This window comes from Budorcas taxicolor, chromosome 16 (genome assembly GCF_023091745.1).
Source record: "Budorcas taxicolor isolate Tak-1 chromosome 16, Takin1.1, whole genome shotgun sequence".
NCBI classification, from domain to species: domain Eukaryota; kingdom Metazoa; phylum Chordata; class Mammalia; order Artiodactyla; family Bovidae; genus Budorcas; species Budorcas taxicolor.
In genome coordinates, this window is record NC_068925.1 from 52,553,965 (window position 1) to 52,580,154 (window position 26,190).

At 39.7% G+C, this 26,190-nt stretch overlaps 1 protein-coding gene across 1 annotated transcript in view; it reads right to left on the reverse strand.

The window, feature by feature from the left end:
- Positions 1–25,347, reverse strand: part of SPEN (spen family transcriptional repressor) — an 88,329-nt gene extending 62,982 nt beyond the window's left edge. Inside the window, exon 1 of the mRNA XM_052653521.1 lies at positions 25,231–25,347. Within this exon, the coding sequence (XP_052509481.1) occupies positions 25,231–25,313 (83 nt within the window). The 5' untranslated portion in view covers positions 25,314–25,347. The remainder of the gene's footprint in view (positions 1–25,230) is intronic.
- Positions 25,348–26,190: the final 843 nt, after the last annotated feature.

Genomic DNA, 26,190 nt, shown 5'->3' on the forward strand with positions numbered 1-26,190 from the left:
GCAAGTTAATTTTAAATGTCTTATATACTCACATTTTTCTTTTTTGAGGCAAATATTTACAAACATTTTTACCAGATTATTTTATTGCTCTCATTTGTAAATATTGTATTTACTATAAACTGACTTTTACTTTTCTAGAACACTGAGCTGAATGACTTTCATAAGTTATTAGGAATTTTACATCCTAAAAAAGGATAGTATACCTAAGATAATCAAAGTAACTTACCAGTCTTAAGAGATTTTTATTAAAGTAAAAACTGTAGCTGAAAATAGCTATTCTACAGATTTCATTTTTCATTGAGTGAAAATGATTTTACTGAAAAAATAAGATGATTTCAAACACTCCTTACTGGAAGGCAAAATAAATTCAAATATTCTGTGCATGTGCAAGTATCAGTCCTAATTTTTAATGTAATTTTTTGCTATTTAATTCTCTTTTCCAGAGGATTAAAAGAAAAAGTGTTAAAATTTATAATTTATATATAACTAAATTGTTTATATAAATTAATACATCAGAAAATCTTTTTGACAGACTCTATGTTCTCATTTTCATTCCAAAAATAGTTTACTATGTACAAAAAGAAAAATTGTATGGTACCGTTTATATTCCGAAGCATGTATATAAAAAATATAATTATCTAGAATTTTAAAATTCAAAAAAAATCTACAAATTTCATTAGGAGTTAACTGTATTTCATATATCCTTGTCATTTGGCTTTTTTTTTTAATTTGGCATTGTAAAAAGGCAGGCACAGCACTTTTAAATATAACACTCTTACATGCTGACAATCCAAGATCGTAATTTTACACTTCCCCTGAAGAAGCTGATATTATCAGAAAGCAGAACGTTTCATTTATATTCTCCAGTATGATTTAAGTTGTTACATCTCACAAGGGAAACATAATCCTAAAATCCAGTTTCGTCACGCAACTGAACTAGATGTAACGAAATTACGTGGGATAAATTAATTGATGAAAGGATCTTTTAAATTTGGGGAATAAAATTATAGAAACAGAAATATAAACATTAAAAAAATACCTTCAAATGTATCTGACAAATGACTTGTATCAAGAATCTAAGAAATCTTAACTCATTTTTTAAAAATTGGAGGAGACACTTCTCCAAAGAAGATATACAGATGGCAGACAAGTACAGAAAAAGATGCTCAAAATCATTAGTCATTAGGGAAATACAAATCAAAACCACAATAAAATACCACTCAGTTCACACCCACTAGTTTGGCTATTAGAAAAGAACAGAACAGAACAAGTATTGGCAAGGATATGGAGAAATCTGAAACCTCCTGCATAGCTGCTGGAACTGTAAAATGGTACAGCCACTGTGGGAAAGTAGCATTTTCTCCAAAAGTTAAGCAAAGAATTATTATATGACCCAGCACTTCCTAGGTATATACCCAAGACAACTGAAAACTAAGGCTCAACTATTTGAGCACCAATGTTGGTGAAGGTGAAGGTGAAAGTCGCTCAGGTCGTGTCCAACTCTTTGCGACCCCACGGACTTAGTACATGGAATTCTCCAGGCCAGAATACTGGAGTGGGTAGCCTTTCCCTTCTCCAGGGGATCTTCCCAACCCAGGGATCGAACCCAGGTCTCCCTCATTGCAGGCAGATTCTTTACCAGCTGAGCCACAAGGGAAGCCCAAGAATACTGGAGTGGGTAGCTTATCCCTTCTCCAGCAGATCTTCCCAACCCAGGAATTGAACCAGGGTCTCCTGCATTGCAGGCAGATTCTTTACCAACTGAGCTATGAGTGAAGCCCTCATATGTACCAATGTTGGTATGTGTGCACCAATGTCCTTATTCACAAACACCAAAAGATGGAAACAACCCGTGTCCATCAATGGATGAATGAATAAAATGAAATGTGGTATATACATAAAATGGAATATTATATTAAGACATAAAAAGAAATGAAGTTTTGATATGTGTTAGAACATGGATAAACCTTGAAAACATCATACTAAATGAAATAAGCCAGACACAAAAGGACAATTAATTTACGATTCCACTTATATGAGGTATCTGGAATAGACAAATTCATGAAGACAAAGTAGAATAAGGGTTGGGGAGATACTGCTTAATGGTACAGAATGGAATTTTGTATGGGATGAAAAAATTCTAGAAATAGATAGTGCTAATGGTTACATAACATTGTGAGTACACTTTTTTTGGCTGTGCCAAGCAGCTTCCAGGATTAGTTCCCCAACCAGGGATAGAACCTGGGCCCTGGCAGTAAAAGCACCAAATCCAACCACTGGACCACCAGGGACTTCCCTGTGAATGCACTTAATGTCACCAACTGTACACATCAAATGGTTAAAATAATAAATTTTGTATTTTGTATATTTTAACATGCACACACATACACAACTTATCACTTCAGCCCAAGAGCACAAAGGTTTATTCTATTAGAAAGAAGAAAGAGAGAAGAGGGAAGTATCAGCCAACTCTCCGTCAAAAAAAGTCAGCCAAACTACGACAGGAAAAACAAATATTTAAGCTTAAATTTTGAGTAACAAAGAGCTAAATGCAATACTGAAAAGAGGGACCAAATACTCAATGCACAGATTATGCATGTAAAACAAAGCCAAATGGGCCCCCTTCATCAAAATGGTGGGCTCACAGTCCCCATCATTGTTATATAAGGGGGATACACTCTGGAAACAAAATACAAATTTGTCTCCAAATTTAACAAAGAACTTCATCAGCTATTACAGTACTCTTTTACACTGACAGACTATAAACACCCAAATCTTTAAAAAAGAAAAAAACTGCTTAACTCTTCATATTCATAAAAACTCAGCATGTACAGATGTGATAGATGGACCATAAAGAAGGCTAAGCACCAAAGCATTGATGCTTTTGAACTGTGGTGCCGGAAAAGACTTGTGAGAGTTCCTTGCACAGCAAGGAGATCAAACAAGTCAATCCAAAGGAAATCAACCGTGAATATTCACTGGAAGAACTGATGCTGAAGCTTGAATACTTTGGCAACCTGATGCGGTGCTGACTCACTGGAAAAGACCCTGATGCTGGGAAAGATTGAGTGCAGGAGGAGAAAGAGGTGACAGGTGAGATGGTTGAATGGCATCACTGACTCAATGGATATGAGTTTGAGCAAACTTTGGAAGATAGTGAAGGACAGGGAAGCGTGGCATGCTGTTGTCCATGGGATCGCAAAGAGTCAGACACAACTTAGCAACTGAACAACAAAAACAAAATGTAAATGTGATTTCCTGGTTTTGTCTCTTTTCAAAACAACGCATTTCCTATAGTACTCAAGTATTCAAGATGAAACATTTATCTAACATTTACTAATTAAAAAAGAAAAAAGAACAAAAATAATAAAATCACAATTAGATAATATTTCCTTTTTTAAAAAATATCAAGCCTTAGCTATAGGTTTTCAGAGAATCTATCGAGGAGTCTCCAGTAATACGCACAAAATTTTTTAAGTTACATAGTCACTGCTTGTAGTAATAAGTTAATTCACTTGTAGCTTTTAAAGAATCAAGAGAACCTAAACTTTTTAAAAATGAGAACATAAACTTGAGAAATCGTATTTGATTGCTACCAGTTGCAGTATATAAAATCTAAAAGGTTTGTTTTCAAAAACACAAATCAAAAAATATTACATTGGTTTCTATTTGGTCAAAAATATTCACCATCAAAAAATATTAAATTTATCAACATAAACTATAGTTCTTATAAGTTTTTAAGAGAGAGTTTTAAAATAACCCTAAATAATGCCACATTTACTGTGATGGCTTCCCTGGAGGCTCAGAAGGTAAAAGCATCTGCCTACAAAGTGAGACACCCGGGTTCGATCCCTGGGTCAGGAAGATCCCTGGAGAAAGAAATAGCAACCCACTCAAGCACTCTGGCCTGGAAAATCCCACGGATGGAGGTGTCTGGTGGGCTACAGTCCGTAGGGTCGAAAAGAGTCAGGAAGGACTGAGCGACTTCACCTCACTTTCCCTTGGTCCCCCTTAAACATCTATTTATGGGCTTTCCTGGTGGCTCAGTCTATCCGGTTGCTAAAGAGTCAGACACAACTTTGCAACTAAACGACAATTTTTTTGCATTATTAAAATATTCAAAATCACTCCTCTTCCAAACTCAAACAGTTGGGTTATAAATATATCCATCACAACCACCAAGCTATCTGTAACAATGCTGTAACATCAACACTTATAGAAACCTTTAATAATAAAAAATTTTTATGAAGGAATTACAAAATTTATAAATCAATGACTTGATCCTATATTTAGACCAAAAGACTGGTTTCCCCTCTGTGTTAGACCTTTATTTCCTATACCAGTGACTACAAATACTTCAAGAATACCAAAATGCAGAATCCGCTAGAAATTTAAATGCATATGTGTGTGTGTGCTAAGTCAATTCAGTCATGTCTGACTCTGTGCAAGCCTATGGAACCTATGCCAGGCTCCTCTGTCCATGGGATTCTCCACACAAGAATACTGGAGTGGGTTGCCATGCCCTCCTCCAGGGGTTCCCAACAGCATTTAAACTGGAGCTGGCCACAATTTTCCTACATAGTCACAGGTCAAATTTTTTAAAACTTTCATTGCAATAAAATATAACATAAAATTAGCTATTTAGCCATTTAAGTGTACAATCTCAATCTCTTCAAATAAATCACAGCTATTTCTGGTCCTCAACATAGTGGAGATGGACATTAAAGCTACATCATTTACAATTACTGATACTCCCCATACATCAACACATTACATGTAGTGTGTAGCTCAGAATTATATATTTAGATTGCAAAACTCCTGCAATTTGGACATAACCAAATAAGATGTTGATATTTTAATATGTCATATGTCTCATTATCAATTTAAATAAGTTAAAAACCAAAGGATGAACCTGTTTTAACAATTATCTAGAATGACAAAGATAAATTTAAATTGTTAGCATGATAATCACAAATTACAAGCTAATAGTTTTACTCTGTCCAAAGGATGAAAAAATGATATAAGCCCAGAAAAGAGAAAATATTTGCAAATTATTTATCTGATAGCTCTTACAACTCAACAGTGAAAAAGATATATTGCAATTTAAAAATAGGCAAAGGATATATAGACAATTTCTCCCCAAAAGGTAAACAGCCAATAAACACAAAAATTCGCTTAACAACATCAGACTTTAGGACAATAAGAACCAAAACCATAGTGAGATACCACTTCATACTCACTACAGTGGTGAAAATAAAAATAACAGACAATAACAAGTGATTAGGACAAGAAGATTTCTAAGATTTTCCAAAGATTTCTAAACCCTAAGGCATTGCTGGTGAAATTGCAAAATGGTAGTCACTTTGGAAATCAATTTGGAAGTTCCTGAAAATGTTCAACTTAGAACAATATAATTCAGTAATTCTTCTCCTAGATATGAACTGAAAATGTCCACATAAAAACACAGAAATGTCACAATATCATTATTCATAATAGCCAAAAAAAAGTTCAATTGCTGAGTGGAGTTTTTAAAATGTGGTATGTCCATTCAGTAGAATGTCATTTGGCAATAAAAAGGAATGAAGTCCTAAAACATGCTACAACAATGGATGAATCTCAAAGATAGTATACTAAGTAAAAGAAGCCAATCACATAGCATATGATTTCATATGTGAAAGGTCTGAAATAGGCAAACACAGAAGTAGAAAAAAGATCAGTGGATGCCAGAAGTTGGGGAAAGGAAAGAATGGGGAATGACTGCTAATAGGTTTCACTCCAGAATGATAAAAATATTCTGATATCAAAAAAAAATATTCTGATATCAGTGGTGATGGCGGTACAACTCTGCAATTATTCCAAAAAACAAATGAACTGTAAACCTTCAGGGGAAGAATTTTATGCCATATGAATTATTTCTCATTAAAACTGCTATTAAAAGAAAAAGACACAAAATAGTACCTGTTACTGTCTTTTCTTCACTGTTTACGTGTATATGTATGTACGTATGTATTTTTGGCTGTGATGAGTCTACACTGCCATGTACGGGCTTTCTCTAGTTGCAGAGCACAGGCTTCTCATTGTGGAGGCTTCTGCTGTTGCGGACCATGGGTTCTACAGCGCGCAGGCGTCACTGGTTACTGCCTATGGACTCGGTAGTTGTGGCTCATGGACTCAGTTGCCCCAGGGCATGTGGGATATTCCTACAACCAAGGATCAAACCGGTGTTCCCTGCATTGCAAGGTGGATTCTTAACCACTGGACTCCCAGGGAAGCCCCTGTCACTGTCTTTTAATACATCAGAATTTACGTCTCCTTTAGCGTCTAAGTTACCCTCAATATATTGGATTGGCCAAAAAGTTTTTGTTCATTCGGGGTTTTCAGAATACCCGAACGAACTTTTTGGCCTATTCAATAAATCAACTGAATGCCACATTTCCTGTAAATGGTCACACATCGAAGACATTTTCTATTTCAGGCATGCCTGCCTGGGAAGATAAGAAACCCATCAGATGACAAGCAAAACCTATCTTCATTTCACAGCAATACCGAATTCTTTCAGTATAAATGTACAAAACGTATCTATGCTGCTGCTGCTACTGCTAAGTCGCTTCAGTCGTGTCTGACTGTGTGTGACCCCATAGACAGCAGCCCACCAGGCTGCCCCGTCCCTGGGATTCTCCAGGAAAGAACACTGGAGTGGGTTGCCATTTCCTTCTCCAATGCAGGAAAGTGAAAAGTGAAAGTGAAGTCGCTCAGTCGTGTCGGACTCTTCGCAACCCCGTGGACTGCAGCCTACCAGGCTCCTCCATCCATGGGATTTTCCAGGCAAGAGTACTGGAGTGGGGTGCCATTGCCTTCTCCGAAAACATATCTATAAGCTATTCTTAAAAAATTAACATATTCCCCTTTAATCACACCCTATCTTTGGAGTACGAACTGTACAAATAATAACTAAAGATGGCAAAAACAGACTCAGAATCCCTACATCCAGCAAAGTCAACTACAGGCTCCCAGCCTCATTTTTAGGAAAAGCTAATATTCTAAAATGTTGCTCTAGTTGAAGGAATGGGGGAGTTGTGGAAAAAGAAGGGGGTGGAGAATGATTTGTAACAGCTTACTGATTTGTGTTCTCTCTCTGCCAAAAATAAATAACTAATAGTTTGTTGTACAGTCTTCTACAGACCCTCAGCATGAGATAAAATACCTATGTCATAAAGGAAAATACCATAGAAATTAAACCACGTAAAGATTATAGCTCCTAAATTGCAAATGCAGTCAAAAGACAAATGGGGGAAAATACCTGCAAATGAGAAATAAGTGATTTCCTAAACATACAAACTTCTGCAAATCAAAGGAGACAAAAGCTCCCCCCCCCAAAAATTGGCAAAATACCTAAACAGGAAATTCTTTAACAGTTTCACTCAAAATCCCCAAAATCCAAAAAGAGTACCGTGTAACACAAAAATCTAAATATTAATATCTAGATAACAGTGAGAGTCTAAGAAAATAATACTTTCATAACACTGTCTGCAGGAGTATAAATTAGATAAACGTCTAAGGAAGACAATCTGATAGTGTCTTTATTAACGAGACACTCCTAGACTAACCTAGTGGTTAGGACTCTGTGCTTCTAACGCAGGGGTGCAAATTCGATCCCTGGTCAGTGAACTAAGATTTCACGTGCCCTGTGACCCAGTCAAAAATAAATGAAAAAAGAAATTCAGAACTAAGCACACATCCCCAGAAATTTCATTCACAGGAATTTTTCATTCATGTATAATTGCACGTCTCAGTGTATAAGATTTCTGTGTAAGCAGTACTGCTTATAACAATTAAAAAAAAAATGGAACCACCATTCCACTTTGTCTCTATGAATTTGACTGCTCCAGGTAGTTAATGTAAGTAGACGCATACAGCGGAGAAGGCGATGGCATCCCACTCCAGTACTCTCGCCTGGAAAATCCCATGGACGGAAAAAGCCTGGTAGGCTACAGTCCATGGGGTCACGAAGAGTCGGATACAACTGAGCGACTTCACTTTCACTTTTCACTTTCACGCATTGGAGAAGGAAATGGCAACCCACTCCAGTGTTCTTGCCTGGAGAATCCCAGGGACGGCAAAGCCTGGTGGGCTGTCATCTACGGGGTCGCACAGAGTCGGACACGACTGAAGCGACTTAGCAGCAGCAGCAGCAGCGGCAGCAGACACATACAGTGTTTGTTCTTTTGTGACTTACTTCACCTAGCATAATGTCTTCAAGGTTCATCCATGTTGTAGCATAAGTCAGAATTTCCTTTCCTAACATAATACTGGAAATCAAAAATACTCACTTAGACATTCCTGGTAGTACGGTGGTTCAGAATCTGCCTGCTAATGCAAGGGACATGGGTTCAATCCCTGGTCCAGGAGGATCCCATATGTCTCAGGGCAACTAAGCCAGCGCACCACAGCAACTGAAGCCTCGGCCCTGGAGCCCACAGGTCGGGTGCCTGCAGCCTGTGTTTGCAACCAGAGAAGCCACTGCAGGGAGAAGCCCGCACTAAAGAAAACAAACAAAGAGTACCCCCCCTTCCCGCCCCCAGCTCAAGGCAACTAGAGAAAGCCCACATGCAGCAATGAAGACCTCAGGGAAGGAGGATAGAGAAGGAAGAAAGGAAGGAAGGGGTATAAATGCCAAGGTCTCTTTGAAAATGTGCTTCCTACCTGGTTTAATAGGACTATTACAGTACAGTCCCTGAAAAGGAAATTAACTTCTAATCTATGGCTTACTTCGTAGTAGTAACAAAATAACAGTTTAAAAAAGGATGAAACTGGAGCCGATTATACAGAGTGAAGTAATCCAGAAAGAAAAACACCAATACAGTATACTAACACATATACACGGAATTTAGAAAGATGGCAATGACGACCCTGTATGCAAGACAGCAAAAAAGACACAGATGTGTATAACGGACTTTTGGACTCAGAGGGAGAGGAAGAGGGTGGGATGATTTGGGAGAATGGCATTCTAACATGTATACTATCATGTAAGAATCGAATCACCAGTCTATGTCTGACGCAGGATACAGTACTCTTGGGGCTGGTGCATGGGGATGACCCAGAGAGATGTTATGGGGAGGGAGGTGGGAGGGGGCTTCATGTTTGGGAACGCATGTAAGAATTAAAGATTTTAAAATTTAAAAAATTTTAAAAATAAATAAATAAATAAGACTTTGAGAAATTCATAAATTTCTTCTAATATTTCACTTGATTACATTTCTATCCTAGTTTCATAACATTTGGTTGCTTAGGTAGAATAAAATCAAGATAGAAATGTGATCTTTTTATAATATACACAAATTTCATACTCTTTTTATCCACCATTGTTGTTTTGTAAAATCTTTAAAGACTACCTGTATTTCCAGATTAAAGAAATGTACCACTCTAATCTTAAAAGGCGTTTGGATTTTTCTACTTAATTCCAATGATTTATAAACTTTTAAATAATCATGCTTCCCAATGAAAAAAAAACTTGCACAAAATTAAATCCATTAAATTATTAAGTCACCAGTCTCTATCCAATCATTCCCAAAAATATTAATATACAAACTTCTTCAGTCAACACTTTAGTTTGATTAATTATCATCTTTAGAACTAAAAAGATTTTTCTTATAAGCAAAAATGTTTTACTATCAAATTTCCAATAAGATCAACACAAAGGAAATCTAACGTCACAACCCTGTGAGACCCCAAGTTGTGAATCAAGTTCCTTTTATATATCTACTTTTACACTGGCAAAGCAAACTTATGCTGAAATGGAATAATCTGTGTCAAAAACCACCATGGAAAGGGTTAGTTCATTAAAAAGTAAAATAAAATGGGGTGCTATAAGTGACAAGAAAAATTAAGAATATATTATTATATACCTTAGATTAGCATAATAAGACATATACACTATTTTTAAAAATTAACTGCAATATAATTTAAAACTGTTTGAAACTTTACAAAGACCACTTAAATTTGGACTTAAGAAAGGCTATATTTGATTGATAAGCTTAGCTATTTAGCAGAATGATTCACTTGAAAAGAACTGATATGCCTATGTTTTGCATGATGGATACACAATATTTAGAGATAATAAGCTCTTTTATTATCCAACTAATCATTAATATGTATTTTTTTAAAATCGTCACAGCATTCCAGTGACTCTTATTCATTATGAAGAATGACAGGCAGAACCAGATTTTCTTTTTCTTTGGCTTGCAAGAGCTTTTAATTTTATACTTGTTCATCTCTCACTTTAAGTTTTCAGTTATCAAAACACCATTTGTATCAAAAGTTGACACAGTGAGCATATACACAAGAGAGTTACATGTACAGATTTTCATCGGCCCCATAGAGATCATGCCAGTAAATCTGCCAGCAGATTTGAAAATATGGCAAAAATTTGGAAAATTCAGCAGCGACCACAGGACTGGAAAAGGTCAGTTTTCATTCCAATCCCAAAGAAAGGCAATGCCAAAGAATGCTCAAACTACCGCACAATTGCACTCATCTCACATGCTAGTAAAGTAATGCTGAAAGTTCTCCAAGCCAGGCTTCAGCAATATGTGAACCATGAACTTCCTGATGTTCAAGCTGGATTTAGGAAAGACAGAGAGGAACCAGAGATCAAATTGCCAACATCCGCTGGATCATCGAAAAAGCAAGAGAGTTTCGGAAAAACATCTACTGCTTTATCGACTACGCCAAAGCCTTTGACTGTGTGGACCACAACAAACTCTGGAAAACTCTGAAAGAGATAGGAATACCAGACCATCTGACCTGCCTCTTGAGAAATCTGTATGCAGGTCAGGAAGCAACAGTTAGAACTGGACATGGAACAACAGACTGGTTTTAAACAGGGAAAGGAGTACATCAAGGCTATATACTGTCACCCTGCTTATTTAACTTACATGCAGAATACATCATGAGAAACGCTGGGCTGGATGAAACACAAGTTGGAATCAAGATTGCTGGGAGAAATATCAATAATCTCAGATATGCAGATGACACCACCCTTATGGCAGAAAGTGAAGAGGAACTAAAGAGCCTCTTGAAAGTGAAAAGAGGAGAGTGGAAAAGTTGGCTTAAAGCTCAACATTCAGAAAACTAAGATCATGGCATCTGGTCCCATCACTTCATGGGAAATAGATGGAGAAACAGTGGAAACGGTGACAGACTTTATTTTCTTGGGCTCCAAAATCACTGCAGATGGTGATTGCAGCCATGAAATTAAAAGACACTTGCTCCTCGGAAGAAAAGTTATGCCCAACCTAGACAGCATATTAAAAAGCAGAGACATTACTTTGCCAACAAAGGTCCATCTAGTCAAAGCTATGTTTTTTGCAGTAGTCATGTATGAATGTGAGAGTTGGACTATAAAGAAAGCTGAGCCCCGAAGAAGTGATGCTTTTGAACTGTGGTGTTGGAGAAGACTCTTGAGAGTCCCTTGGACTGCAAGGAGATCCAACCTGTCCAACCTAAAAGAAATCAGTCCTGAATTCATTAGAAGGACTGATGCTGAAGGTGAAACTCCAATACTTTGGCCACCTGATGTGAAACACTGACTCATTGGAAAAGACCCTGACGCTGCGAAATATTGAAGGCAGGAGAAGAAGGGGACGACAAGAGGATGGGATGGCTGGATGGCATCAGTGACTCAACGGACAAGAGTCTGAGTGAACTCCAGGAGCTGGTGATGGACAGGGAGGCCTGGCATGCTGCAGTCCGTGGGGTTGCGAAGAGTCGGACACGACTGAGCAACACAAATGAACTGACTGATAGAGATCATGTTACATGTCCCATTTTATACCTTGTCTTGTCATTAAACATTTATCCATGGCAATAAAGACCCTTTACCAGTTCTAACATTTTCATAGTTTGCCCTAGAACAAGATTTTCTAAACTAAGAAGACCTCAGAAATCTCAAAATCCAACCCATTTAATTTATTGGAGAAAATAAATGTACCCACTTTAGATAATAAATGTGTTACTGAAGAGTTAGTTTCCTATTTTGTCCTTTTTTGCTGCACCACATGGCTTACAGGATCTTAGTTCACCAATGAGGGACTGAACCCAGGCCTTAGGCAGTGAAAGCATGGAGTTCTAACCAGTGGAATACCAGGGAATTCCCTGTCTTGTTTTATATACAATATCACATACTAACTGAATTAAAGACACTCCATAAATTGAGATTTTTACAAATCTTGTTTTCTTTAAGGCTAGACCCATCTATATAACAGAAATCAATATCTAATATGGCATTTAATTCTAACATTGGATGTGCTTGAAATTCACGTCATAAAAAGAATTAAAGCTGACTAAAAGGAATAATCCTAAAAACCTAAAGATTCCATGATTTTTAGGATAAATGGGGGAGGGAGGAGGATGAAAAAAACAGAAAAAAATTCCCACAAGAAAAAGAGCAGTTCTAATCTAAGTTTACAATGAGGAAAAAGAGGGAAAAAAAATCAAGCTATTCAAAGGACACTACTTCATTTCATTTTCAAGTCAAAGTTTTTCAGTGATTAACTTTTTAACCTCAACCTTTTTAGGTCAAGGCTAAAATCAGTACTTAAATATACTGCTAGCATTCTACTCTTAACCTAATGATTTGCCTAAACCAATGTTTCTTAAACTTTTTTCCCTGGACTGCTTTGACAGTCTTGTGAAACCCATAAACCCTTTCTCAGAATATTATTAAATTAAAGGCTCAGTGGTAAAGAATCCACCTGACAATGCAAGAGACTTGGGTTTGATTCCTGGGTTGGGAAGATCTCCTGGAAAAGGAAATGGCAACCCACTCCAGTATTCTTCCCTGGAAATTCCATGGACAGAACAGCCTGGCAGGCTACAGTCCATGGGGTCATAAGGAAAATAAAATGCATGAATTATAAGGAAACCAATTATATTGAAACACAATTATCAAATATTCAAAAATAGGCCCTTTTGAACTTATAGGAAACAGAGAGGACAAAAAGTGATGTTAATGTATACCACAGGACAAAAATGTAATCAGCAAAACACATGCTGTGAGAAACTACAGTCAACCTGATTTCCAACAAATTAAGCTATAAAGAAAGATTAAAACTTACAGATTAAAAAAAAATTTAAATAGTCTAATGTCCATCAATAAGTAAATAAATGTAGTATCTTGACTGTGGTAGTGGTGGTGATTACAAGGATGCCTACATTACTCAAAATTCAACAAACTCAACACTTGAAGCAGGTACATTTCATTGTATGCAAATTATACCTCAACAAAATTTTTAAAATAAATCCTATGTATTTTATTTAGAGCCTGAGTTTAAAAAAAAAAGATTCTTAAAGCAAGTACAAACTTGAGTACCAACTATACACATTGTAGGGCTTGTGCAAAGGAATACAGTTCTTAATTTATTAAGCAATTCTTTGGACAGGGACAAAAAGTAGTATAGAGGGAGAGGGAAAAAGAAAGTTGAGTGCCACCACTATGGAAAGCAGTATGGAGGTTCACCAAAAACTTAACAATATAATTACCATATGATAGCAATTCCACTTCTGGGTATATATCCAAGGAAAATAAAAACACTAACTTGAAAAGATATGTGCACCCTCATGTTCACTGCAATATTCATTTATTACCAAAAGCCAAGATACGGAAACAATCTGCATCCGCAGATCAATGGATGGATAAAGAAAATGTGACATGTGGGCTGCATATGTATGTACACACAGGCAGAATGGAATACTATTCAGCCACAGACAAGGAAATTTTGACATTTGGAACAGAATGAGTAAACCTTGAGGGCAGAATACTAAGTGAATTAAGTCAGAGAAAGACAAGTACCATTTGATCTCCTTTACATGGGAATTCTTTAAAACAAAAAAAGTTTATTGATACAGAAAAAAGATCAGCGCTTGGTGAGTGTGGAGATGGGTGGAACGAAAGGGCTCAAAAGATACAAACTTCCAGTAACAAAGTGAATGTCACAGGGACATAACGTATAGCCAGTGACTGTAGTTAATACTGTATTTGCATTGTGAAAGTTCCTATGAGAGTAAATATTAAAAGCCCTCATTACGAGAAAAAAAATGGTTTTTATAACTATGTATGATGAGGAATGTTAACTAACGGTAATCATTTTGCAATATATACAAATATCATTTTATTATGTTGTATACCTGAAATCAATATAAGGTTATGTCAGTTATACTTCAATTAAGAAATTAAATTAATTAAAATTTACTAATTTAAAATTAACTTTTAAAAATTTAAGTTAAAACAAAAAAAGAAATAAGGTTGAGGTCAGTAAGGTTTGGGGGAAATAGAGCAAGGGCAAAATTTGCTGAGATATCACATAAAGTGAATGACTAACACCCAAATACATGGAACAGTGATGGGACCTAATGTTACTTCTAAAAAACAAGCTCCTTACCACTCCCTCTTCTGAATGACTAAGCATATAATACAGTTCATATTGATCCTGTGATTAACCTCATGTCATAAAGTCAGTGGGGAAGTAGAATCAAAACCAACAGTTTAAAAAGTGAGGTTGCTCTAAATCTGCCTACAAATGGCACCAGAGGCAGGTGATTCATCCATCCACAAGTTGTCTCCTATAAGGTAAAAAATTGAAGACAAAAACATTCAAGTAATTTCCAGCTCCACCTTCCCTGCCTTGCCTTCTACCTCCCCCCAGTGTCGGTTTTCAAAGAGAAAAGGCAAGAGGGAGGGGATCTGATGCAGCGGCAGCAGGGGCGAGGAGCCCAAAAGTAGATGAGGCAGAGTGGCTGGGCTACTGGCTACACTGAGAACATGACTAGGTAAAGAAGCAAATATTTTGAGAATAACAACAGTCAGGTTTCTCACTGTCTGAGAAGCAGTTTATAAGCATGGAAATGGGAAGTTCAGAAAGAATCCTCATGTATTGACATGTGCGAACATAGCTTTTAAATATATGATATAGTGGTACATGTAATGTATATGTATGCATACATTTTGGCGGTGGTGGTGCTCAGTTGCCAAGTCGTGTCCAACTCTTTGTGACTCTACGGACTGCAGCACATCAGGCTTCCCTGTCCTTCACTATCTTCTGGAGTTTGCTCAGATTCACATCCATTGAGTCAGTGATAACATCTCATCCTCTGCCACCCTCTTCTTTTGCCTTCAATCTTTCCCAGCATCAGTCTTTTTCAGTGAGTCATCTCTTCATATCAGTTGGCCGAAGTATTGGAGCTTCAGCGTCAGCATCAGTCCTTCTAATGAATATTCAGAGTTGACTTCCTTTAGATTGAGTGGTCTAGGTTTGTCATACCTTTCCAAGGAGCGAGCATCTTTTAATTTCATGGCTGTAGTCACTGTCCACAGTGATTTTGGAGCCCAAGAAAATAACATTTGTGACTGCTTCCATTTTTTCCCCATCTATTTGCCATGAAGTGATGGGACCAGATGCCATGATCTTAGTTTTTTGAATGCTGGATTTTAAGCCAGCCTTTTCACTCTCCTCTTTCACCTTCATCAAGAGGCTCTTTAGTTCCTCTTCACTTTTTGCCATTAGAGTGGTATCATCTGCATATCTGAGATTGCTGAATCTTCTCCCTGCAATCTTGATTCCAGCTTGTGATTCATCCAGCCTGCCATTCTGCATGATGTACTCTGCATAGAAGTTAAATAAGCAGGGTGACAATATACAGCCTTCTCATACCCCTTTCCCAATTTTGAACAGGTCAGTTGTTCTGTGTAAGGTTCTAACTGCTGCTTCTTGACCCACAAACAGGTTTCTCAGGAGACAAGTAAGATCATCTGGTATTTCCATCTCTTTAAAAATTTTCCAGCTTGTGATCTACACAGTCATAAGCTTTAGTGTAGTCAATGAGGAGGTAGTATACATATACACACACAATACACATCCTCTTATCTCTGTACCAATGAGTAAACTTGCACCCAGATCTTGGTTTCTAAATATCTTCCCTCATGAAAAGAACCAAGAGTTTCCTGGACAAATGGTTGATTCCAGGACTGGGGGAGGGAAAATACAAGATAAGCCTTTGTTGTTGCCAGAAATAAATGTTTAAGAGAATAGTGGGGAGATAGCAAAAGAGCAAAGTAGCCAATTTGAAGGGGTTCCCGCTGGTCAAATCTAGAATGATTTGGGTATCAAAATAAGCAAGCCCTGAATTAAAACCTACAGAAAAAAATGGAAATCATATATATGTGTGTCTGTACATACACACATATTTCCAAATATATATTGTTGTTATTTGGTTGCTTGGTCATGTCCGACTCTTTACAGTCCCATGGACTGCAGCACGCCAGGCTTCCCTGTTCTTCACCATCTCCCGGAGCTTTGCTCAAACTCATGTCCACTGAGGTGGTGACAGCATCCAACCATCTTGTCCTCTGTCATCCTCTTCTCCTCCTGCTTTCAATCTTTCCCAGCATCAGGGTCTTTCCTAATGAATCAGCTTTTCACATCAGGTGGCCAAAGTACTGGAGTTCCAGCTTCAGCATCAGTCCTTCTAATGAATATTCAGGATTGATTTCCTTTATGATTGACTGGTTGGATCTCCTTGCAGTCCAAGAGACTCTCAAGAGTTTTCTCTAACACCACAGTTCAAAAGCATCAATTTTTTTGGCGCTCAGCTTTCTTTACGGTCCAACTCTCACATCCATACATGACTACCAGAAAAACCGTATCTTTGACTATATGGACCTTTGTTGGCAAAGTAATGTCTCTGCTTTTTAATATGCTGTCTAGGTTGGTCATAGCTTTTCTTCCAAGGAACAAGCTGCAGTCATCATCTGCAGTAATTCTGGAGCCCAAGAAAATAAAGTCTGCACTGTTTCCATTGTTTCCCCATCTATGTGCCATGAAGTGATGGGACTGGGTGCTATGATCTTCATTTTTTGAATGCTGAGTATTAAGTCAGCTTTTTCACTCTCCTCTTTCACCTTTATTCAAAATGTATATATATTCTCAATATATATATTTATACTTTGTACATATGTATAAATATATACATTTACATATGTATATATACATATATTTCCAGATATATATATGGAAAATTCTTACCTACAGCAGAATTACTGAAGAAGTAATCATAGTAATAGATTATCATTTGGCAACAATCACAGCAGTATATAATACAGTCAAAAGTTAACAATGAAGGGACTTCCCTGGTGGTCCAGTAGATAAGACTCCTAGTTTCCAGTGCAGGGAGCCTGGGTTCAATCCCTGATCAGGGAACTAGATCCACATGCCACAACTAAGGCCCAATGCAGCCAAACAAAAATGGAAACATTAAAAAAAAGTTATCAAAGGATGTTAAGGCTACCGGGTTTAGGGCTGATGATGGAAAAGACTATCAGTACAATATTGGATATCTTCCCATAAAATGTTAATCAAATAAAAGGGGGGAAATAGTGAGGACACTAATTTTACTAGGTGATCAAAGTTAACATCACCAGTGTGGGATGAAGCCATACTGTTTCCATATTTTGATAAAGCACAGAATTATTTCTGTGGTATATCTGGCAACAAAGCAAGACCTGATCTGGTCACAAGGTAATACTGGACAGACCTGGGTGGAGGGCCAGCCTACAGACTGAAAGAACTACGTTCCTTAAGACTATGAGGCACATGAGAATTAAGCGTAAGAAACTATTACAGAAGGATGACACCCAACAACCAAAGGCAATACATGGTACTGGCGAGGATCCTGGATCAAAAAGGAAAGAGGGACATTGCTGGGATGACTGGCATTCTTTGAATGAGGTCTATGGATTGGGTAATACTGTTATACCAGTGTTGATATCCTGGCTGAGAATACTGTATGGTGAAACGCAGGAGTGTCTGTTTTCAGGAGGTACACACTGGAGAATATAAGGGTGAAAAGATGATATGCCAGGAGACAACAAGAGAAGGTAATGGAAGAAATGTGGCAAAATGCTAACAACTGAGGAATCTGTGTGAAGGGAATGTGGGAATTCTTTGTACTTTTCCTTAACTATTTCAAAATAAACTTTAAATGAAAAAAATAACAGTTAGGCAGTGGATCTAGTTATATGGACTGGTCTTCATTCCTATGAATCAAATGTTATCTTTTCAAAGAGGCCCTCATCATCACTGCCACCTCCATCACTCCCCATCCCTTACTGTGCTTTCTTTTTCCTCATAAAGCAGAACAGGTCCTGGTTGATGGTCACTGGAGCTAAATGATGGTACACGGGATTAATTTACTGTTTTTCTACTTTTGTGTATGTTCAAATTCTCCAAGGCAGAATTTTAAAAGTAATCCACAACACAGATTGACCATACAGTATCATGTGTGTGTGTATGTGTGTGTGTACAGAGAGAGATTCATGCTTCATGCTGTCTGCAGTAATCTGCACATACATAGACACAGATCTTGACCCAGGGATTGAACCCGGGTCTCCCACACTGCAGGATGACTCTTTACTATCTGAGCCACCAGGGAAGCCCCCATATACATACATATATACAAATATGTGTGTGTGTGTGTATACACATCTTTATTAATGCATTAAATAGAAGTATTTAGCAGGTCTAAAAGTTTATTGTCATTTCAAGTTGTGATGAGCATAAACGAGATATCTGCAACAACTATAATGTGAAATACGAAAATACATTTGATTGGTGTTGGTGATCATCACAGGTACTGCTCATACTACCATGCTGGTACTACACCACGATACAGTTAAGAGTTGACAGAAATGCTAAATTCTGATAAGAAGTTAGTGAAAATAAAGATACAGTATTTTCCAAGCCAAATTTAAGTACCTCCTCCTAAATTCTGGTCTAAATGGCACTAGTTTTCATTGAATAATCTAATATCCTTTTGATATAGTAAAGTGCTAAACTTTTAAAATATTTTTTGTTTTAATCTCAGATGACTTAAATAATTTGGAGTGGGGAATTCCCTGGCAGTCCAGTGACTAGGGGTCCACACTTCCACTGCAGAGGGCATGGGTTGGTTCCAAGGTTGGGGAACTAAGATCTCACATGCCACAACATGCAGCTCCCCTGGGGGGAAAAAAAAATTTAAGAAAATTTTTAAAATCTTGAGTAAAAAAGAGCCTTTAATGCAGACAGCATGAAGCATGAATTTTAAAAAGTAATGGTTGAAGGGCTTCCCTGGTGGTCCAGTGGTTAATAATCTGCCTTGCAACACAAGGGACACTGGTTCGATCCTAGTCTGGGAAGATCCTGCATGCCATGAAGAAACTAAGCCTGTGTGCCACAACTACTAAGCCCATGCACTGCAACTACTGAAGCCCACACATTTAGATCCTGTGCTCCTCAACAAGAGAAGCCACTGCAATGAGAAGCCCTCACACTGCCAAGAGTAGCCCCCACTTGCCACAACTAGACACAGCTAGAGAAAGCCTGCTTGAAGCAACGAAGACCTACCATAGCCAATACATAATTAAATAAATCTTAAAAAAAAAAAAGTTGACAACCAAATTCTTTAGTGGGCTCTATTATTCTTTAAAAAAAAGTAATGCCCCCCCAAAAATTCATACCTACCAATTTACTGACTTACAAAAGATGCAAATCACTATATGTCAAATGTAAAATACAAAATGTTTTTAAGCAGAGTACAAATATTTTAGTTTTTAAATAAAAGGAATAAAATGATTGGGTGAAAGTTAAAAAAAGAAAAATCACTGAGTCTATTTTAAGAATCAAGCAAACTATGTTAGTCGCTCAGTACTGTCCAACTCTTTGCAACCCCATGGACTACAGCCCACCAGGCTCCTCTGTCCATGGAATTCTCCAGACACAAATACTGGATAGGGTAGCCATTCCCTTCTGCAGGGGATCTTCCCAATCCTGTGATGGAACCCAGGTCTCCGGCATTGCAGGCAGATTCTTTATCATCTGAACCACCAGGAAAGCCCAAAGAAACTATAAATATATTATACATAAGAGTACATATACTGTGCATAAACATGATTAAGACTATAACAAAGTCAATACAAGATATAACCAGAAAAATCTTCATTTCATTTGTCAATGTAACCGAAACTCAGCATCTAATACAAAGATACAAAGACATACACACACTCTCGAAGTTTAATGCTGGACCAAAAATCTAGCACCAAGTATAAAACAAAAGTAATAATAAGTGTTTTCCATTTGAATGTTCCACAAATATTCCTTAACTATAAGAAATGGAGCAGTTTCATATAATAAAAATCTTTCAACATGCTAGATTTCAATTCATCCTATAATCAAAATGAAATCCTAAGTAATTAAATCCAAGAATTCACTAAATTTAAGTTAGGATTTGACAGAGACATACCACTGTGGGGTTTTTTTAAGATGTTTAAAATTTTCAACGTGGCAGAGAGAGACACATGTAAGGGGAAAAAAATGTGACTGTCTCAATACTTTAACATTATACCCAGAACACCTCACTGCAAAGCATACTTCCACATACTAAAAACCAGCTAGACAGCACACAAAATTATATAATTTATAATAAGCTGATTAAACATCCTAATTGATCTCCACAACAGAGCATGCTATTTTCACTCAAAATATAAGCAGACAGAAGGCATATAACAAAGAAAAAAAATCAAAACAGATAGTAGTGTTTTTAATATAGAAAAGTGTTACTTCAGTTAGTCTCCTTGTTTAACAGACTAATGTATGTATTTAAAGTTGATGAACAACAATTTATTTCAAAGCATCCAATAATGACACTTGGGAGCACAATTTTAACTACTATATACACTCAAGGTATTTTCAGACTGCAATGTTTACTCTAAATACTGTGGAGTAGTTTAATACAGCTCAAACACTAGGGACTCTTAAAAGAAAAAGCAAAAAAAAAAAAAAAAAACCCACATAGTTCCCAATCGGAATATGCTAGTTTTCACAAAAAATTCAATTTTTTTAAAAATTTGAGCAAAATTTGAAACTAAGGGGAAAATGAGACTTGGAAGACTATTTGGAAAAAAAAATTCAAATTACCACTATCCCTGTAACATCTGTATGTCTTTCCAAAGCATTAGTGCTCACAAGATTAAAAATGTCTCCGAATTCAAGCCTGAAATCTCTTCATAAGCATACCAAACACCTGAGTAATCAGTCTACAAGAAAGGTAGTTGGAAAAAGGTGCCCTCTATACAAGTCAAACACCTTTCTTCTTGGCACTGAGCCCTCTGTTCTCCTCCAATCTGCCAGGGGCGTTTCTAACTCAGGAAATAAAATACAAAATTTCAAGCATTTTGTGTTAATTTTTAATGCTATTTTTCAAGATAAGTATAAAAGTATTTTACTTCATTGTTTTAATGAGCAAAAGCCTATCATGAAAATAGGTATTCTAAATTATAACATTCAGAAACAGAGGTGTTTCTTCATAGAAACCGGCTCAGCCTAAAAGAATAAACCATAAAGCAGTCATGCAGGCTAGGATGAGTCAAATTTGTTTAAGTCTAAAAGTATCTCTAGTCATAGAGTATGTGAGGATAAGGAAACTCTACCACAATACTTTATTACTGTGTCCCAGAAGTAAAGCTATCCAAATTCATGTAACATAAAAGTGAGTTTCATTCTTTGACAAAAATTGTACATGAACTACTACCTTGCTCAACCTCTGTAAGATCTTCAACCTATTCTTTAGAACTGAGAATGGATGGGAAGAACCTGAATATAAGATTTACTTCAAATCTGAAAATAAAATACAGAGAATTTTTTTTCTTCTAAAGGGTTTTATTCATTAGCTCATTCTAATTCAGGGAATCGCCTCAGCACACACACCTCTCCCTCTAACAACTAAGACAGCAACCAATTGTTGTATAACTCCTCCCATCCCCCTTCAATCCAGCTAACACACCATACAAAGGAGAGGACTTTCTCTATTGTGCAAATTCAGTCTCTGCAATGGATCTTTGTTAAATAAAATTTGATTCAGAAATACTTAATTCTTTTCAATCAGTATTTTGAATGCTGTTAAAATAATGAGCACATTATATTATTCTTATTGCAAGAAGGTAAAGCCAAATTTTGAAAATGTTCTGATTACATTCTAAAGGTTTGGTCTTTCTTTGGCACAGAGAAAAAAGCCAAATCAGCAAGCTTCCTTCAATCTATTTCCTACCAAACACTCATCAAAATATAAATAAAAGAATTGGCTCTGATCGACCCCCATTCCAAATGCTTCTCAACTATCCTGCTCCCAAAGCTGTCTCTTTGAATCATTCTTTAAAATTCAAACACTTACTACAAAGCCTAATCACTGTTACAAGAACATTCATTTTGAAACATTTTATATAATGTATTCCCAGTGTACACTACTTAATCCCGTAAAACAGTTATTAGTTAATGTTGAAATCAGCTAGGGAAAACAGTGAAAGTAGGTACTTTAACCTCAGTCTTAGTATAGGTATAGGCATAGTTTTTCTCATGATTTCTAGAAGACATCAGAAGTGAATATTCTTAAGTTTTCTTGCAAAGCTACCATTCTGGTGCAACCACTGTTTTATCCCTTTCATTTAAATTATTCACATTTAGCTTCCCTCCCTGTAGCAATCACACATTTTACAAAACGTTCTCTACAATAAGGATAAAAGACCTTGAATTTCTCCAAACAAAGTCCATTTAGCGCCACAGCTGGATCAGCAAGAATATTTCTTGTACACGTTTAAGGATAAACAAGAAGCCAGACATAGAAATTACCTGTTAGGGGAGTAGGGGGTGGGGGGTGGGAACTGGAATTCCCAGGGTTGGAGTAAAGGGAAGATTTTTCTGCAAATCTTTTTACACTCTCTAAACCCACTAAGAATGCACTATCTATCCAAAGATATGAGCAAATTTGTTTAAAATTCTCAAAAGTCGTTTTAAAAATATAAAGGAGTGTCAGGGACACGCGGTCTACTTAGTTTTTAGATAATCTGCTTTTATCAATAGCATCTGCTTTTGCTCTGCAATAGGTAACACACTGCTTTAAATGCAGTCCTGAGCAATGTGCCAGCTAAACCGTCTTTAACACTGAAACGTTCCTGCAGACCTCCGCCTTCCAAGGCAGCTCGCATCCTCCGCCCGCTCCTCCCTCTGTGCATTCTGAGATCAGCTCTGCTGATTCCCACATAAAGTGGGTCCTGGCCGCCATTTTAGAAAGTCATTCACACAGGCCGGACGGCAGCACCATCTACTTAAAAAACCTTCCAAGACTCCCTCGGATGACTTCCTTTTTCCTCTCGAACCCCTCATCTCGCCAGAGGAGTCAAACTGCCCGCGACAGGCAGACACTGTTTCTAGAATCTGCATAATGCCGAAATGACACTTCGGGCCACGTAATACTGAGGGGCAAAGCAAATGCTGCAATGCACGTGTTTGCACGTCGGTGCCTACGAATTTCCCAGGCGGAGACCTACAGAGAAGGTCCGCAAGAAGATAAAAGCAAGCGCATCCAAGTGGCTTTTCCACTCCAATAATCTCGCGCCTGAATGATTTTTCCACCACAACATTGAAGATACGGGGCCTCCGTATGGGGTAAGGGGTGGAGCAGCGACAGGGAGCGAGTTCCCATCTGCTTCCCCACGAGCCCGAGATCTCCCCTTTGTCACAGGGGACACAGGCGAGTTTTCGCTCCTGCCTTCCCGCTGCCTGGTTTCTCAGCACAACGTAGTAAACACCGGGAGTCCCTGGAAGCGCGCCTCCTCCAGTCTCGCCGAGGACAGCTTTAGTGGGTTATGAATGGCCTCACTATTCCAGGCTCCTTTTCACACGCGGACACGCGCAGACGCGCGTTCCAGCGGTGAAGATTTAATACCCCAGTAACAGCAACCACCAACAGAATCAATGATCCTCCATTTGAAAGAGCGGAGCTCCGCTGCCGCTGCTTCCATTTCCTGATCCAAGCTGCTCAGGAGCGAGCGACGCAACCTATTTTTCCCATGGTGACTCACTAATAAGGGCGCTCCATAATTTCCTTCACTCACTAGATAGTAAGAGGAATTAAAAGTAAACCAAACTTAAAACCTTCCGAGGTCTTGAATATCGGAAGAAACAGTCATTTCTGAGGACTATCACGTATCTGCCACGGTCCTCTCGATTTACATCGCTGTTCAGTAAAGCGTCATTTTCGGTTATTTCACACCGAGGGCTCCATCAGTGATGGCAGACAGTGATTTTACAAAATAAAAACAAATGCTGAACGCTACTAAGTAACTAAAATGTATCAAGAACATTTACCCTTTACTATCCCTACTACCCCTGAACAAAAAATACACTCTGGGAAAAATCTTTCTAGAAGAGCTACATTTAACCTGAAAAGGCTTGCATTTTTTAACCACCGATGTAGGAATTCTGGGTGGGAGGGGAGCAGCCTTATAAAGGCTGCCCAGTGTTCAGACCCCGAGGCCGGAGCGCCGGCGCGGCGGGGACTCCGTTGCAGGAGGCGGCTCCTCCTCTGCGAGCGCTTGGTCCCCACCGTCCTTCCCATCCAGGGACCCCTGAGCGCTGAAGGCAGGAAGGCGAAAGAGCCGAAACAGACGCACCAGCTTATTCTCGGACACCATCCTCCGCCCAACCCCCCAAAACAAGGTGGGGAGAATCTGAAACATTTGCGTCCATTTAGTTTCTAGCTCTGTGAGCCTTCCATGAGAGGTCCCTAGAATCCAGCAGTGTCTTTCCAGTTCCGAGATGCCCCCATGTCACCTACCAAGACTTTTCCGTTTGTATAACCTTTCCTTTCGCACAAAACCCTCTCTAGATCAGACATATCCACGCGTCCGCAAGGTGAGGAGCGGGAGTTGCTGCGGGACTCGGGAGTCGGCCGGGCCGAGGGTTGTCGGGGCGGGGTAGGGGTTCTGGTCCCGGCTCAGGGGCGGCTCGGTTCGGGCGTGTCGGCCGGGACAGCCGCACCGAACCCGGGCAGCGGCGCGCAGGGACGCAACCCCACCGTCGGCTGGCCAGCCTGAGAACACCCTCCCGGCGCCGGCTTCGCTGAGGCCGAGCGACAGCCGCCTCCTTATTGGGAAGGGAGAGGGTGGGAGCCGGGCCCGCTCTGCCGAGGCCCAACGCCGCGACGCGGACAGAGAGGCGGCCAGGCAGCCGCGCGCCCTCCGCACCGGTCCGTGGGTCTGGCCCGGGTCCCCTCACCAGTTCCGCGCACGGGGAGGGGCCGGCAACGGGCCGGAGTGGGCAGCGGTGCCCGAGGAGAGAGCGCGGCCCCGGGCCTCGTGTCACTCACCGTTTGAAATGCTCGATGATCTTCTCTTCCCGCACATTCTCCGGTAAGTTGCCCACCCAGAGGTGCCTGGTTTCCCGGACCATGCTGGGCGGTGTGCTGGCGACCGCTGGTGCGGGTTCCCCCTCGCCGGCTTCGTACGAGCCCGTCAGCGCCGGGAGGCGGGCGCCGAGGAGGCGGCGGCGGCGGCGGCTGCGGCGGTGGCGTCGGCAGCGGCGGCGGCTCCTCCGGCTCCCCCCCGTGCAGAGACCATCCCTCTCCCCCAGGTTCTGACTCTCGGGCCTCGCAGCTCCGCTCTGCCGCCACCACACACCCGAAGCCGACCCTCGCGCTCCGGAGGCGCATGCGCCCGGGCAGCGGCGGGCGGGGGAGCGGGGAGGAGGGGCGAGCGGGACCCGGGCGGCAGCGACTACGATGGAGCTGGCGCTGTGGCAGCCGGACGCTTCCCACCGGCGCGCGCGGCCCGCCTCCCTCAACGCGGGCGCGCGCTCGTCCGCCCGACCGCCCGCCGAGGCCGAGACGCCGAGTTCCTCCCAGCCGGCGCGCAAGCGCGCGAGGTAGGGAAGAACGCGGGGCCAGGAAGGAACGCTCACGCGCTCGGTCCCAGTGCGCAGGCGCGCAGCACTCTGTCAGGTCAAGCGCTCTTTCAGGCTTTGGGCACAGCGAGTGCAGGAGAAGGTACCGCCTCCAGCCCCTCGAGCAGGGGTCCCAGGCGCTGGCCTGGGGGAAGAAAAGAGAAAGGGGGTTGGTATTCACTAGGCTGCGTGTCAAAGCGGCTGCCGAGCCCTCTCTTCTAGAAGAAGTCAGGACTCCTTCCCCTGCTCACCTTTGGTCAGCTTCTGGCCGTTTCCGGGCACTTGGAGCCGCGCCTGCTTGGGAAAGTATCAGAACAAGGCCGCCTTTCTCACCGCCCATCTAAGCTATGACGGCTGCAGAAACCCATCCCTCCCAAGAATCATTAGC